We start from the raw sequence: 17,666 nt of genomic DNA, 5'->3' as shown, positions 1-17,666 counted from the left end.
GCCGGTGTTGGACTGGCGTGGACAAAGTTAAAAATCACGCAGCACCAGGTTATAACCCAACAGATTTATCTGGAAGCACGAGCTTTCAAGGCGCTGCCTCTTCATCAGATGGTTGTGGAGCAGGACCGGGACAATCAGCTTCGGACCTTTGGATGACCATCCTCCAAGGTGGACTTTGAGGCAAGCAACAATGCAAAGTGGCTGAGCAGACGCTGTTAGCCAAGTTTGATCCCCTCAAGCGGGACCCTGGGTTCATGTCACACTACAGGTGACTCCACTACACTATTCTCTCTCTCTCTCTAATACAGACTGTCTCTCATGCGCACATGCATCCCCGCAATCACACCCATGCACGCACCCTCTCACAGGCTTATACCCCATCATACTCACACACATACTTGACTAAGTTTACACACACACTTTCACATGCGCTCACACCCATGTGCACACTCTCATACACGCACCCACTCTGTCTCTCCTGCACGTGCACACATATAAATTTATGAGGTAGATCTGTAGTTGCAGAATTACATTTTATTTTGCTCAAAATCTGCAAAATCCATGTAGGATTCTGAAAGTCTCACTTTAGAAATAAAACTTACTCAACATTGGATCAGACTTTAAGTTCACACCTTTAATACATTGTCTGAGCTCAGATAACACCTACTGTTAGATAAACTAAGCCACCTTGAGAATGTAACTTAAAAGGAGTTTTTGAATTTATATATTAAAAAGCCTAAACCAGTTTATCCCATCCTAAAAGATGCAAGATTTAATCTAAGTTTGTTTAATATACCATTACAACTTCGGGACACTGTAACCCTTTTGCTATACGTTTTGTCTCTTCTGGTCCTACTCCACAACTACCTGATGAAGAGGCAGCGCCTCAAAAGCCAGTGCTTCCAGATAAATCAGTTGGACTGGACCGTGGTGTTGTGTGATTTCTACTTTGAATTGTATAAGCCCAACCCTTGTTTGTTTAACTAAAGTGCAAAATAAACTCCATCTGCTATTCCTCACCCTGGCTCAATTAATCAAAATCCCTTTGTAATTTTAGATAATCTTCTTCAATGTCCACTATACTATCAATTTTGTGTCATCTGCAAACTTGCTAACCATGCCTTCTATACTGTCATCTAAATTATTTATAAAATGACAAAAGTGGACCCTGTACTGAGACAGTATTTCACTCGCACAAAACCATGCTGACTATCCCTAAATTGTTTCTTGCCTCTCCAAATGCATAAAAGTCCTATCTTTCAGAATCACTTCCAACAACCTACCCGCCACCAAAGTTAGACTCTCAGGTCTACAGTTCCCAGCCTTCTCCTTACATCCGTTCTTAAACAATGACACAACATTAGCCACTCTCCAGTCATCCAGCACCTCACCTATGGTTATAGACATACAAATATTTCTGCAAGAGGTCCCACAATTTCCTAACTTCCCACAATGTCCTGGGATATACTAGATTGGATCTTGGTGATTTATCCACCTTTATATTTTCTAAGACCTCCAGCAAGTCCTTTTCTGTAATGTGAACTGTTTCCAAAATTTCAATATTTATTTCCCCGAGTTATCTAGCCTCCATTTCTTTCTCCACAGTAAGAACTTACATAAAAAACTCACTTAGTATCTCCCCATCTCCTGAGGTTCATCACAAAGATCTTTGTTCTTGAAGTGGCCCTACTGTCTCTCTGGTTGCTCTCTTGCTCTTAATATACTTGTAGAATCTCTTTGGATTATCCTTGACCTTATTTGTCAAGGCTATCTCATATCCTCTCTTTATCTTCCTGATCTTCCTCTTTAGAATGCTCACTTTGCTCTTTATACTATTCAAGAGATTCATTTGAACCCAGTTGTCTATATCTAACATATGATTCTTTTTTATTCTTGACTAGAACCTCAATGTTTTTATTCATCCATTGTTCTCTAATCCTACCAGCCCTACCTTTCACTCTTACAGGAACACAATGACTTCAATATTTGAAAGCCTCCTACTTACCAGGCAACCTGTGACCAGTCTACTTCATTCAATTTTTGAAAATTCTTGTCTCACACCATTAAAATTTGCCTTACTCCAGTTGAAAACTTCAATTGTTATGGAAGGCTTATCCTTTTCCACAGCTACTTCAAAACAAATAGAATTATGATCACTAGACCCAAAATGTTCCCCTACTATTACTTTAGTCACTTGCCCAATCTTATTACCCAAGAGAATGTCACATTTTGCTCCTTCTCTTGTAGGGATATTTACATTTCAATAAAGAAAATTTCCTTGAACACATTTAACAAATTTTTCACCATCCAAGCCTTTAACACAATGTCTCCTGGCAGTCCCAGTCACTATTTGGAAAATTGAAATCACCTACTATTACAACCTTACTATTCTTCCAAATATCTGAGATTTCTCTACATGTTTGTTCCTCAATTTCCCTCTGACTATTGGGAGGTCTATAGTACAATCCCATCAAGGTGATCATTCCTCGTTTATTTCTCATTCAACCCATATATTTTCACTTATGTTTTTATATATTTTATGCTTTTCCTATCTGATGGCTGAAGGAATGTCTTTCCTGAGTATAAAATAGAGGATAGCACAATGAACGAGAGGTTCCAGGAACTGAGTTCAGTTCCAGCCCTGAATTGATGGAATGAAAATTTGCTCAATCCTGGAAGATCCAAAATTCCTCTAGACAATCTCGATCCAGTTACTAATTTGACCTAGTCATTTAAAAAAAGACTGAGCTGTGGAAGGAAAATCAGCTGATATTGCCACTCCAATTATTACCAATGATTCTTCTCGGCAAGTATGCGTGTCAGACGATTATTGGTATATAGGTCCTGGCTCCACTCCACTTACGTCAGTAAATGTTTCTTTCTAATTTTAATATAAAATTTTAAAAAAAACATTAATCAACCTGTTATGACACATTTCTGGGACTGGTGGGATTTGAACCTGGAACTTTTGCCCCAATGGTAGGGACACTACTATTGTGCCACTAGAGTCCTTCCAGTATCTTTCTAAAATTATTTTAGTCTGCTTGCTTTGATCTATCCTTGTATGAATCATCACTGTCAAGCAGGAATGGAGGAAGCTGCGTTTTTTATAAAATGCACTGGAATTGGGGAAAAAAAGAGAATAATTTCCTCGTTTTACAGGCTGTTCGGTCACTGAAGGAAACAATGGATGACTGCTGGGACCAGGATGCAGAGGCTCGGCTCACAGCTCAGTGTGCAGAAGAGAGAATGGCAGAGCTAATGGTTATGTGGGATCGAAACAAGTCTGTGAGTCCAACCGTCAATCCTATGTCACAGTTTACAACAACAGCTATGCAGAATGAACGGTAAGTAGCCAAACATCAAGGGAAAAGCATGTTTATCAAAGCTGGATTTCTTTCAGTCCATTTTGGCTACTGCTTTTGGACCTGAGCACATTATTTCTATCGCCATTTTCTTACTTTTTGTTTGGTATTCAGATTGTTCTGCCTCCTCCCTTTATTGCTGCACCATATTTTTCCACTCTGCGGTACCTCTTCACTGCAGAACACACCTCCAGTTCATCACTACTCCTCTACATTTCTTCATCCCTCTTGCTATTCCATATTTGGGTAAGCTTGCAGCTATTTTCGATACCTCTCTCAGAACAGTACAACATAGTATAGACCCTTCAGCCTTCGATGTTGTGCTGACCTTTCATCCTTTTATCAAACTAAGCTATATACCCTTCATTTTACAACCATCCATGTGCCTATCCAAGAGTCGCTTAAATGTCCCAATGTGACTGACTCTACTGCCACTGCTGGCAGTGCATTCCACGCACCCACCAACCTCTGACATCTCCCCTAAACCTTCCTCCAATCACCTTAAAATTATGCCCCCACGTGATAGCCGTTTCCACCCTGGGAAAAGGTCTCTGGCTATCCACTCTATCTATGCCCTCACCACCCTGTACACCTATATCAAGTCACCTCTCATCCTTCTTTGCTTCAATGAGAAAAGTCCTGGCTCCTTCAACCTTTCTTCATAAGACAAGCCCTCCAGCCCAGGCAGCATCCTGGTAAATCTCCTCTGCACCCTCTCTAAAGCTTCCACATCCTTCCTATAATGAGACGACCAGAACTGAACTCAATATTCCAAGTGTTGTCTAACCAGGGCTTCATGGAGCTGCAGCATAACCACACAGCTCTTAAACTCAATCCTCCTGTTAATGAAAGCTAGCACACCATGCGTCTTCTTTACAACCCTATCAACTTGAGTGGCAACTTTGAGGGATGTATAGACGTGGACCCCAAGATCCCTCTGTTCCTCCACAGTGCCAAGAATCCTTCCTTTAACCCTATAATCTGCATTCAAATTTGACCTTCCAAGATGCATTACTTCACACTTGTCCAGGTTGAACTCCATCTGCCATTTCTCAGCCCAGCTCTGCATCCTATCAATGCCCCATTACAACCTACAGCAGCCCTCCACAATATCCACAACTCCACCAACCTTCGTGTCATTGGCAAACCTACTAATCCATCCTTTCACTTCCTCATCCAAGTCATTTATAAAAATCACAAAGAGCAGAGATCCCAGAACAGATCCCTGCAGAACACCACTGGTCGCCAAGCTCCAGGCAGAATACTTTCCATCTACTAGCCCCTCTGTTTTCTATGGGCCAGCCAATGCTGTATCCAGAAACCAAATTTCCCTGTATCCCGTGCCTCCTTACTTCTGAATGGGGAACCTTATCAACGCCTTCCTAAAATCCATATACACCACATCCACTGCTGTACCTTCATCAGTGTGTTTTGTCACATCCTCAAAGCATTCAATACGTCTTGTGAGGCATGATCTGCTGACTATCTCTAATCAAGCTATGCTTTTCCAAATAATCATAAATCCTGTTTCTCAGAACCCTCTCCAATAATTTGCCCACAACCGATGTAAACCTGACTGGTCTGTAATTCCCACAGTTATCCCCATTCCCTTTCTTGAACAAGGGAATAACATCCAATCATCAGTTACTACTCCAGTGGACAGTGAGGACGCAAAGATCATCGCCAAAGGTGCAGCAATTTCTCTCCTCACTTCAGATGTATCCCATCTGGCCCAGGGGACTTAGCTATCCTCATGTTTTTCAAAATTTCCAGCACATTCTCCTTCTTAACATCATCTCTGAGGGGCTGTTGTGATCCTTACTGTTGTCGCTTTACAAACAACACTCTCAATTTATGCATTCCTCCTCTTTTAACCCCCTCTCCCTGCCCCTGTCAACTCCAAAAAGTACAAAATGTTCATGAACTTTTCTATTACTGTGACTGAGAAAAATCATTTGGCTTTCCCTTCATCTATTTTCCCAGCCACTTTACACAACTCTTTCTTTGTGCTCTGTAATTACCCTTATTTAAATTGAGTATATCAAGTTGAGACCCGAGTTGCTCTCCTTAAAATAGAATTTAAAATTCTACTATGTTGTGATTACTACTTGCTAGAGGATCTTGAACTGTGAGATCTGTTAGTAATCCTATCTGATAACATATTGCTAGATCTAGAATAGCCTATTTCCAGAAAGAGTCTGCAATGTTTTGCTCTAAGATGCAATCCCTGATGCACTCTATAAATTCACCTTTCATGTTATCCTTGCCATATGATTTGTCCAGTTAATATAAAGATTAAAATCACCCATGGCAACTGTAGTGTTCTTCTTACGTACCTTCATTATTTGCCAATTTATATTTTGTTCTATAGTGAGGCAACTTTTTGAGGCCCCATAGACGATTCCCATCTATACTTCTTTCCCGTGTCATTTACTATTTACAACCAAACCGATTCCACATTATGTTCTATGGTCTGTTTTCCTCAGAACAGAGAAGTCTGAAGAGTGGTGTAATAAAGTGTACAAAATGCAATAAATAAGGGTACAGGGATCAGGGAATTCTTGTTTTCCTAAGTGGAGAGGTCAGTTACTAGGGGATACAGATTTGAGGTGATTGCTTGAAGGATTATAAGGGACATGAGGAGAAACCCTTTCCCCCAGAGGATGGCAGGGTATCTGAAATTCAATGCCCAGTTTAAAGGTTGAGACAGAAGCCATTAACTCATTGAAAAGGAACTTAGATCTGCACCTGAAGTACTGGAACCTGCAAGGATAAAGACCATGTTCAGAACAGAGATTCATGATTAATGGGTCTTTCATAAAAACTTGGCAGATGAAGTTTAATGTGGAAAAGTGTGAGGTCTTGCTGTTTGGTAGGAAGAATCAAAAGGTAAGATGATTATTTAAATGGGCGGGGGGGGTTGCAGGAGAAAGAGATTCAAAAAGTGTGGTGTAAAGGGATTTGGATGTTCTTGCACATGAAACACAAACATTTGCATAGAGGTACAAAATATAATTAGAAAGGCAAATGGAATTTTGATTTTTATTGCCACATAGTTGGTGTTTAAGAACAGGGAAGTCTTATTACTATTGAACAGGGTGTTGGTGAGGCTGCACCTAGAGCACTATTGTGCAGTTTTCATCTCTGTCTTTAAGAAAAGATATATTGGCATTGCAGGCATTTTAAAGAGATTCATTTGGCTAAAACCTATGTTGAAAGAGTTTACTTAAAAAGAATAATTAAACAGATTAGGCCTTTATTCATTCAAATTTAGAAGAATGAGGGATGATCTTACTTAAACATACAAGATTCTGAGGGGGCTTGATAGGATAGATGTTGAGAAGATGTTTTCACTCAAGGGGGAAATCTGAATTTAGGGCACATAGTTACAGAATAAGGGGACACTCCTTTAAAACTGAAGTGTGAAGGTATTTTTCTCCCAGAGTGTAGTGCTTTCTGGAATTCTCTACCGCAGAGAGTTGTGAAGGCTATATTTGAAAGTATTTAAAAAGGAGGTGCATGAAATATCAGGGCATTGACAGCTATGCTGAGCTGTCATGAGAAAGGTGTTGAGGCCTGAGGCAGATTGGCTATGAACTTGTTGAATGGTGTTGGGCCGACTTGAGGGGCCAAATGGACTATTCCTGCTCCTGTTTGTTATGTAACCCTAGCCTATCCAATCTTTGCTCATAGTTTCAATTTCAAGTCCTGGCAACGTTCTTGTAAATCTTTACTATCTGGTCTTTGGAGCAACTACCTCCTTCCTTTAAGGTGATAACCAGAACTGTACACATAAACTTTCACCTGTGGCCTATTCTGTGTCTTGTAGCAATTCATCCCTGCTTGTATTCAACATCTTGCCCATTAAAACGCATGTGCCTTCTTTGCCACCTGAATGACCTGTCCTGTTGCCCTCAGAGACCTATGGGTATGTGTTCAGGAGTCTTTCATTTTGTGCGTTCTGAGAAGATTTGTAGCTCAGGTTGAGGTTCTGGATTTACTGCCCTCTGAGAAAAAGAACAGGAAATGGCGTCACCAACCCTAGGAACCTAAACACATAAATAGAAAGCAGGACATAACACCAGTGCTTCACCGGAGGTTCACTGATGATGTTACCTAGTATGGTGACAAAATGTCTGAAAACGAACCTTCCAACTCAGCGAGCAAACTTACATCCAGTCTTTCACTTCCTCAGCCCTCTCAGTACACTCTTGTTTATTGCATATTCCCTTGTTTTGTTTGCCCTCACCAAATGTATAACTTTCCACTTTTCCAATTGAATTCCATTTGCCACTTTTCTACCCTCTCAACAAAACCATTAATATCATACTGCAGTCACAGCCATCCTCTTCAGTATCAACTACCTGTCCAATTTTTGTATTGTCAACAAATTACTTCTCACATTTAAGTCTAAATCATCCATATATACCACAATCTGTATGGAATCCAACACTGAAACTTGTGCAGCACGAGTGGACAACAATTTCCTTTTGCAAAAACAAGCGTCAACCATTACCATCTGTTTCCTGTCACTGAGCTAATTTTGCGTCCAACTCAAAACCTTGCTGACCATCCCTGATTTAATGACCATCCAAGTAATCCCACCTCTCACGTCACTTTTAGTGATTTTCCCACCACTGATGCCAGACTGACTCGCTGTTATTATTTGAATGTTAAATAATAATGCAACATATGCAGACCTTCAGTCCTCTCATGTTTCACCTGTATCTCATGAGGATTGGAAAATATTCTCAATGCATTCTTGTTTTATCCCTAGCTTTATTTTAACAGGCAATTCATCTCTCCCTGGTCATTTATCCATTTTCAAGAGATTAATTCCCCAATACTTCTGTTCTCATTATCTAATATTTCACACTCCTCTTTAATTAGAATGTCTGCATCATCCCTCTCCTTTGTGAAGAGACAAAACACTCAGAAGAGGCCAAAGTGAGGACTGCAGATGCTGGAGATTAGAGTGGTGCTGGAAAAGCACAGCAGGTCAGGCAGCATCCGAGGAGCAGGAAAATCGATATTTCGGGCAGGGGTCCTTCATCAGGAATACTCACAAGAGCCCTGCCGTCACCTTCTGCATTGACCCTTAAGTTATCACATACACATCTGATTAGTTAGTCATCCTTTTAATACACTGATAAAGCATCTTTAGATTTTTAAACATTGTATTTGACAGTATTTTGCCCATATCCTCTCTTTACTTTCATAAGGTCCTTTCTACCTTCACCTCTGTACTTTCTATATTCCTCTAAGCTTCCTAAAGTATTGCTTATTTTGAGATTACTATTTTTCAGCTTTAAATATGTGCTCCTGGATAACAAGTAGGCTGTAGACTTCGACATGTATGTCCTCTGCTAGTAAAATCTTCTTGAAAGTTTTTAAAGGTGTTAACACTTCCCAGATTCCTGCTCATTTATTTTTTCCTGAGACTTCAAATTTAGATCTCTCCTGTTGGGTCTCCATATCTGAAATATCTATAGACAAATCATAAACAATGTCCTCTGACCTGACTGTGGTGTATTTTTTTTTCTCCTTGGCCTCAGCACTAACACAATCATCCCCACTAATTTCTTTCAACACTTTTCCTCCATAGCTCAGCTCAGTGGGACTGTTCCTTAACTTGCTTCAACTCCTACTTATCTAGTAATGACCAGAACATCCATAGCATTGTATTGTTTTGCCCACACCTACATCGTCACCTCTGAAATCCTCTAAGGACCATCCTTAACCCCCTTCTTTTCCTTATCTATGTGCTATTTCTTAGTGATAACATTGCGAGATTTAAAGTCAGCTTTCATATACATACAGCATGCAGCTCTAATTCATTGCTATTGTTTTTGACCCCTCCAATGTCTCTGTGCTGTCAAACTGCTTATCTGGTATTCAGACTTGGAACATGCAAATCCTACAGTAGTTAGACAATGGTTTTGATCATTTTAGTGCTTTCAATTCCCAATATTAATTCTTTAACATAACTATCAATATCATTGCCTGCCATCATTTCCCAGTTATTGTTTCAGGCTGAACCAGATTATTTGCAGTTTTGGCAACAATTTGATTCTGAAGTGGGCATTTCCAGGGTCCATACTTCTCAGGAGAACGCCTGTCTACTTCCCCGCTCCCCAACATTGCTCATCTCCTGAACCAATTCAACTCTTCTGCTGCTGAAGCTTTCATTTTAAGCCTCTGCTGTCTCTAAACTGAATGTTCTGATAGTGTCCTCTCCTCAATTGTCTCCTTGCACTAGTATCTCCCATTCTACCCCGTTTATCACCATGTCCTGGACAGCTCCCAGCATTCCCGTTATTCTTTTACCAGTATTGCTATTTGACATTTTGGCTTTCTTATTGCAGAAACCTTTCACACAGTCGGCGAGTGCCAAAGATGGGACCCTACCCCGATTATTCCTCTTCCTCATACATTGAAGATTCCCTTCACCATTCTGAAGGCATGGTAAAAAACATCTCCACAGACAACTCCACATCTGGAACCCCATCGACTGCCAGTGAGAAGAACCGTAACTCTATCAATTATGAAAGGCAGCAGGCTCAGGCTCGTATCCCTAGCCCGGAAACTAGTGTCACTAGTTTGTCAGCAACAACCACCACCACAAATACTGCAGGCCTCACTCCTAGCACTGCCATGTCCACCATATCAGAGACGCAATACTCCGAGGACACTAACACACAAGCAGCAAATTTGCTGTCATCCCTGGGCCCCACCCCAGTGTGTCTGCAGCTGACTGAAGAAGACCTTGAGACCAACAAGCTAGATCCTAAGGAGGTGGACAAGAACCTCAAGGAGAGTTCAGATGAAAACTTGATGGAGCACTCCCTGAAGCAGTTTAGCGGGCCAGATCCTCTTAGCGGAAGCAACCCCAGTTTATTGTACCCTCTAATAAAGCTGGCAGCTGAAGTAACCGGGCACCAGGATTTCTCACAGCCGAGCACCAGTCAGGTCTGCTTGATCCCTGACATCCCAGCCACTCAAATGTACCCCCTACCCAAGCAACAGAACATCCCCAAGAGACCTACTAGCCTTCCTCTCAACACCAAAAATGTGTCAAAGGAATCGCGGCTGAAGTTTGGCGGTAAGCACAAGTCCAATCTCAAGCAGGTGGAGACTGGGGTGGCAAAAATGAATACCATAAATGCAGGTGAGCCCCAAGTAGTAACTGTCACAGCGAATGGCATCGCTGGAAGATGCCATGCAGGGAACCCACATCCAGTGGTCAAGCAATATGTTAACGGCTCAGTGTCCAGTCCTCAGACGTCCAATTCATCAAGTCACCGGAGCCACGAGATCCTCCAGTCCCAGTTTAGTGGCGACGACAGCAGAGTGAACATAAACTCCAGCCCAGATGAGCATGAGCCACTCCTGAGGAGGGAGCAACAGGCCACACGTGATGACATTATTGTCGAACGGCTAATGGACAGGAGAGACCGACCACTTGATCAGGGGAGGACAAACTCCAACAATAATAACAGCAATCAGTGCACTGTGGCAGAGGGAGCACTGACCGACAGCCAGGATCACCAAATGGTGCCAGTAGCACGGCGACAAGGGAGGAGAGCTGAGCGGCCAAACTCGCTCGATCTTTCATCAGCCAATGTTTTGGACAGCTGTAGTATACAATGTAAGTAGTAGGGAATTCCTAGTTTACATGGAGTTAACTGCTGCCAGTCTGGATAATTCTTGAGTTACTCAAATTGGAGGGGCAGGACTCATGGTGCTAATTGTTATCCATTTGTAAAACTGAACACGCAAATACTCAATCTGGAAAGTAACAAACATGTCCATGACAAATATCCAGTTTTGAGATGGCTATTGATACTCAAAAAGATTGTCATACATCGAGACATAGAATCAAACAGCACAGAAACAGCCCCTTTGATCCAACTTATCTGCGCCAATTAAACACCCAATTTGACTTATTCTCATTTGCTAGCATTTTGCCCATATCCCTCTAAACCCTTCCTATTCATATATGTATATATAAAGCCTTTTAAATGTTGTAATAGTACCTGCCTCCACCACGTTATCTGGCAGTTTATTGCATCCACATACCATACTCTTTGTGAAGAAGTTACCCTTTGAGGGAGCATACCTCCTGCTCATGAGCCAACCAAAAACTGATCAACTGAATGGATCTGAAATGACCTAAAAATAAAGTATTATTTCAAAGGGCTCTGACATTCTGAATTCAGGCCCTTTGGAATCATACTATGCTTTTAGATCCATTCAGGCCCTCGCTCTCGCACCTCCCACTCCTGTTCCCAAACACTTTGTGCTATTCTCAATGAGGCAGTATGACAATTCCCGAGCCTCAAAATGAGATCACTGAGATGATGTTTGGGAAGCATTGGTCTGTCTAGGGTTACTTGTGAAAGTGATCATGGAGCCAACAAAGGGTCAGTACCTTCAAGCAAGGTGTAGGAAAAACATGTATTTATTTGTATACAGTCTTTGTATATAATGCTGCATGCCTTTGTCACAGTTCATTTGCCACCTTTAGCTACACTCTTATCAAAGAAGTGAAAAAGCTACCCAGTCTCTTTATACTGGGTTCTTCCCACCTGGGCCAAGATACTTAGAAGAAGTCTCACATATTTCTATTTTCCTGATTCTGCCAGTGGTCCATGTGGTGTAACCAAGCAGCGACTTTCCAAAAATAGGCCCTTTGAAGCTGCCAGAAGTCACAATGTGCTCCAAATCCTAAACTGTCTGTAGACAATACCATGGAAAACTAATCAACTTTCAGCAAAACAGATAAAACAAAATGTTGATGATTTTAAAATAACATGAGAGGCTGTGGGTGATTGTGAGGCAAGTCAGTATAGTACAGTGATCATTACTGAAGTGACATAATGTTTTATTCCTTCCCCTGCCCAAACCCATCCAGGTGAGACGACGCAGGAGAATAAGCAAGCCTCCTCTGGAGACAAGATCAAAAAGCGAGTTAAAACTCCGTATTCCCTAAAGAGATGGCGACCTTCTACGTGGGTCATTTCAACAGAACCCATTGATGGTGAGGTCAACAACAACAGTGGTGCAGTGGGGCGCTCAAAATCCAGCACCACCGTTTACCTAGTCGAGGGTGGCAGCGGGGTCACTGCCACAGCAACAGTTGGCAGAGAAACAGGAGTGAACTGCCTGTGAATCCTTGACTTTTACTTTATACTTAGTAATGAAAAAGAGAGAAGAAACAAATCTGAAGGGACAGCTATTCCACCCTTGACTCCCCACCCGACTGCCCTTTCCCCAATCAAGACTTGCTTTAGAGATCAGCTATGCAGCAGAAGCTTAGAATATTTAATATTTGAGAGCTTTTTTTGTTTGTTATTTTGCCTTTTGTCGCACTTTTTTTGAAAAGGAAACGTGTTAATCTTTAAGTGATGCCTATCCAGAGGCATGCACTGTGTCTTACGGGGGTTTCGATAAAGTAAGCAGCACACAACTTGGTCAATGCTCATTAGCAGTCAGCTGCCCCTCTTGCTGTAAGTGGTTCCTCAAGGCATATTTAACTAATGCAGAACAATGTGGCAAACTTGTTTTCTTTTGTCTTTCCTTTGATGCCATTTCCACAGCTATTCTGATTCTGTCACTGGATTATGAAACATATAATACCCTTTTTTTTAAGAAAACATGTTGGAATGTGCAATAGGCTTAGCTTAGTAATGCTTTTGAAAAAAGATAATTATTATTTAAAACTTGCGTCTCTGTATATCACTAAAGGTTGCTGGTAGTGCATGGGCTGGTGGTGATCTTATTTCTCTTCGCTCTCCCTCCCCTAATCCCCATTTCTGCTGGAAACCTTTGCTGGTACAGCATGCGTGGTCCCCAGTGTGGAAAAATGGTGGCACATATCTCCCTTCCGTGTTTGTAAAATTCCCATTAGCCTTTCAGCTGTTAGGTATCTGACCCATCAGTACATGGCTAATAATAATGGGTCATGCACTTAAACTCAAAACAAGGACGTAAAATCCCGTACTAAAGTTGTGTTTGATAATGGTGCTACATCTCTTTTGAAGCTTTAGTGCTGGACACATTCCCTCAGCACCAATTTTATTTTGCGCCATCTTCTCATGCCTTATTGAGAGGGTTGATCTGGCAAACTGGGCGATGTGCTAAGTTAGATGCTAGTGTTTCTTCTCTGGTGCATGGGAGCAAATCCAGTTCTGGATCTCCTCTTCTAATTTTCCCAAGAAGTCAGTCTCTTTCAATACAGTTCATAGTTGTCTTGGACTTACTGTACAAAATTGTCCCTAATTGACACTAAACTTAAAACCTCACAAAGGGCCATATTGTGACTGATGTGGAACCCAGGAAAAAGTCTCTGTTGTAGTAGGGGCATGTTGCAACTGTGTCACGCACTTAGAACAGAGAGGAGAGGAGAGTAGGTTAAAAGCTTAGTCTATATCTAAGGCATACTGTGCCTGCCTTGGAGCACTTGAAAGGTCAGTGTAGGTCAGTGTGTTTTCCCCATACCTTTGTGGACCTTATGAGCATTTAGTCCTGACAATGGGTGCCCGGAGTGGAAAACGTTCCTTTTGTACAGCACTCAGTCCTTGCCTTGAAAAGTTCACTGAGTTCATAAAAATTGTTTTTTAAAAGATGGTGACATTCAGCTGGCCTAATTCAAGATCAAAGTTTAAAGGGAACTTGCTGCTTTCAGTTCTGCTGAGCTACAGCCTACACTACACCCTTATACCTTTGGTTTTTACAAAAAAGAGGGAAGGGGGAAAGACTCTTTCCTTGCTATGAAATCTCTGTTTGAAGCTTGCTGTGCTGATTTAGTTGCTTGCTTTAAACCTTGATGCTGTGGCTTCTCCGAATCTAGTTTAGAATATCACTGACCATTTGGTTGTGTTGCGTCAGTGATGGACTGGAGCATGGAGAGAGGAGTTGATAAAATTGTGGGTTAGAGTGAAACACTAGTTTGCATTCATTTCAAAGTTGGTTTGTCAGAATTGGGTTAGGATTGTATGGGCTGCAGAATAGTCTGCACATTTGGTTTGGTTCCAGTGGAGTCTGTTAGCAGGACGGATATCTCATTCCCTCAGTCAGATGGGGCTGAATATAAATTAAAAGTGAGTTAAAAATATTGCCCTAAATCATGCTTGGAATTGCAACTGCTATTATGAAGACTTGGAATACATTAACTGTACCAGTATGAAACTGTTGTGAATTAAAATACAGTTTACACATACAGATGTCATTCTGTGATTACCTCACAGGAAGGAATTTGGTTTGTGCACTGCTCCATTCAGACCCTGCAGGGCCAGATTTAATCTTCAAGTTTGAGCTTAGCCCTCTGATCTCAGATGATGCAGCAGTTTGACTGCTGGGATTGAATTCCCCTCTCAACTAGTATCCCTTAATACCGGGCTTAACTCATTGTTAATGGACTTCATGGAGAAGTAGTACTTGCTGATTTGCTATGCAAAGAATATTCCCTAGATTGCAACACCAAATGTTAGGAGAGGTGGGGGGGGGGCAACAAGGGAGAAGGACTAAACCCCTAATACAAGTATTTATATTGTGTATAGTCATGCCAAGCACTCCTTGAATTTCTTCGATTCACATTCTCTGTGTCATGCGGGCTAGTAGCAGGGTGAGTCAAAAGAGGGGAATGTGCCATTGGTTCGGTGGGTGGGAGTTGTTACTGGCTTGGATTATTACCCATGATGAAACATAGCAGTGGCCCATGTCAAAGGGCTTTTTCTTAACTGATGTCTTTGGGTGATGGGCCTTTCAGGCAGGATTGACAAAATGATAACCTACCCCTAGAGTGTCAAGCCAGGTATTCCAAACTATCTGCCGTGCAACTTTACTGATTGTATGTTGACTGCAGTTAGAATCCCCAAAGAAGCCTTTTAATGTTATGAATCCTGGAAGTCTGAAATCTGAATAGAAAACACTAGATCTGTTGCCAGTCAAGGGAAAAGACAGAAGAATGTTTTGAATTTTGACCCTTTTGCAGTGACAAGAGGGTCTCTTGTCACTACTAACAGACTGCTGTGCAAAGTTAAAAATCACACAACACCAGATTATAGTCCAACAGGTTTACGTGGAAGCACACTAGCTTTCAGAGCGTCGCTCCTTCATCAGGCACTCTCACCTGATGAAGGAGCGATGCTCTGAAAGCTAGTGTGCTTCCAATTAAACCTGTTGGACCGTAACCTGGTGTTGTGTGATTTTTAACTTTGTACACCCCAGTCCAACACTGACATCTCCAATTCAAGACTGTTGTGCAGTTATCTTTCTGCAGAATATGCTGGTTCGTTCAGGTTGAGCTCAATCCAAACATTGCTTGTCCCATTTTTGACAATCTTTGGATGGGGGTGATGGGAGGAGGGAGCAGATTATCCTTTTAATAGGAAAATTTAATTCTCAATCATAGCAGAAATCCCTTTTATTGAAAACACTAAGAATCCATGTTTGGTTAGTGCATATAGCTTTATAATCATTGTCATTTGTCAGGTTCTTCATCAAACTAATGTTGTTTATTTGGATTTAAGGATTAAAGCTCAAGCCTATCCTTTACAACATATACTTAGCATGCAGAGCAGCAATTGCACTAGTTAGGGAAGTGAACAGGAGGCAATACCTCTAACAGTTTACCAAGTAATGTGTTCCTGTTGGCAAGGTTCATTCAGGCTCCAGGATTTAACTCCCAGCCCGCTCCTCTGCTAATCTCAGCCAAGGTCTCTGTTGGAATTGACAAATAATTTGGAATGCATTCAGATGTGAAAACAGAGATGGCCTTGTGCATGGATGGCCTTGCAGTCAGACACTTCACCAATATTCACTGTACAAACATATGTGTATTGTGGGTGGGGTGGGGATATGACAACCTTTGGTGTATTAGTGGATGGTGAGCAGTGCTTGTGGAACTGTACCTCAGCAAGTGTTTGTGTTTTCAGTAAAGGAAAGAGAGACAATTTGGAATGTGTTAGGGGCAGGGAATATCTTTGATTATAGTAGGTAGTGGAGGATATGCATTAGATTTGGGGAATAAATTCATTTCAAACAGGGCCTGGAAATACTTCCTGTGGCGCTGTATCTCTGTTCCATCCCAGTCTGTACTGGAGGCTGTGTCCAAGTGTTGGGGAAATAGTGCAAAGATATACATCAGGTAACTTTAATCAATATTACAATCAAATTACCTTAATAATGACAAAATACCAGCCCCTTTATTGAAGTATACTGCAGCTTTGAGACTATGACTCCAGGGCCATCGACTACTTCACAATCCTCGCTTTTTAAATATAAAAATGTGTTAATTACTCTCTAACATAACAAAACATTATAAGAGCATTTTCAGTTATTACATTGAAATGCTATAGAAGTTGAAGGCATTTTATAATGTTATTGAAATTGATTTTTTGTTTATTTCCATCCCATTACTGGTTGTGTATATCAGAGCACTCTGTGCCACTGTCCAGTGACTCAAAGTGAACTTCGCAAATTGTAACTTTTCTCACAGACATTCCTCTCAGAATTGAAATCACAGCCTTGGGATGTCACCTCCAGTAATGTTTAATGATGCATCAGCCTGTGTCATCTAAATAATTCAAAACTAGATGTTTTGACATCCTTGTCAACTCTTGGATAAATATTGATCGGGCAGATGGGATGTGTGTTTTTGTAAAGTTCGTAATGCATGGTTATTGTAATGTTGAATGTGTCTGAATGAAGCTGTTCAAACTACTGTTGTCTTCAGAATTAATTTTTAAAAAGTCAGCTGGCACTATGGACAACTGTAAACCAGAACCTGTTTTCTATAAGCACTGTAAGTAAATGCTTTGGTAACCCGGAGTTCCAATAATCAGAGAAGAACAAAGTTTACTGGTATAGCTTTCTGAGTTATTTGAGGTGACTAGCTGGCTGTAAAATCCTGCATATTAAAGAGTATATTCATGACAAAGCCAACCATCTTGTTTGTGGATTTATTTCATTTTTGTCTCTCTCAAACTCCTATTAACAATCTAGAAACACAAATACAACCAACTTAGACTCCTTTGAAAAAAAATGTTCCTTGCCAGAAAGCTGTGTTGGCTGGCTGCTACTTGAGGGTCCCATGGCAAGTCTTGAACTTGTTGCAAATGGGCAAAGATAGAGGGCACAATACCAGCATGTGAACTATGCTCTCGTGAATGTTCTGGATCTGCTGATGCAGTGCGCTGGCAAGGTGGGGACCTGCTGATCTGTACTGTGCTTGCCTCAGGATTATTTGAGGGTACAGTGAGATCATATATCTGGTCCATGATGTTCCTAACCTGGGAA

At 41.3% G+C, this 17,666-nt stretch overlaps 1 protein-coding gene across 2 annotated transcripts in view; it reads left to right on the top strand.

Annotated features, from left to right (window-relative positions):
- The window catches only part of bmpr2b (bone morphogenetic protein receptor type 2b), a 324,336-nt gene extending 307,024 nt beyond the window's left edge, over positions 1-17,312 (top strand). For both annotated transcript variants that reach the window (XM_087988933.1, XM_087988932.1), the window contains 3 exons: positions 3,163-3,347; positions 9,731-11,013; positions 12,280-17,312. In XM_087988933.1, the coding sequence (XP_087845059.1) occupies positions 3,163-3,347; positions 9,731-11,013; positions 12,280-12,536 (1,725 nt within the window). In that variant the 3' untranslated portion in view covers positions 12,537-17,312. The remainder of the gene's footprint in view (positions 1-3,162; positions 3,348-9,730; positions 11,014-12,279) is intronic.
- The last annotated feature ends 354 nt before the right edge of the window (positions 17,313-17,666 follow it).

Source organism: Chiloscyllium plagiosum, unplaced genomic scaffold (genome assembly GCF_037043375.1).
Source record: "Chiloscyllium plagiosum isolate Xiang-an unplaced genomic scaffold, Cpla_swu_hap1 HiC_scaffold_7, whole genome shotgun sequence".
NCBI classification, from domain to species: Eukaryota; Metazoa; Chordata; class Chondrichthyes; order Orectolobiformes; family Hemiscylliidae; genus Chiloscyllium; species Chiloscyllium plagiosum.
The sequence above is the reverse complement of the archived record's forward strand: the minus strand, read 5'-3'. Positions and strand labels throughout refer to the sequence as shown.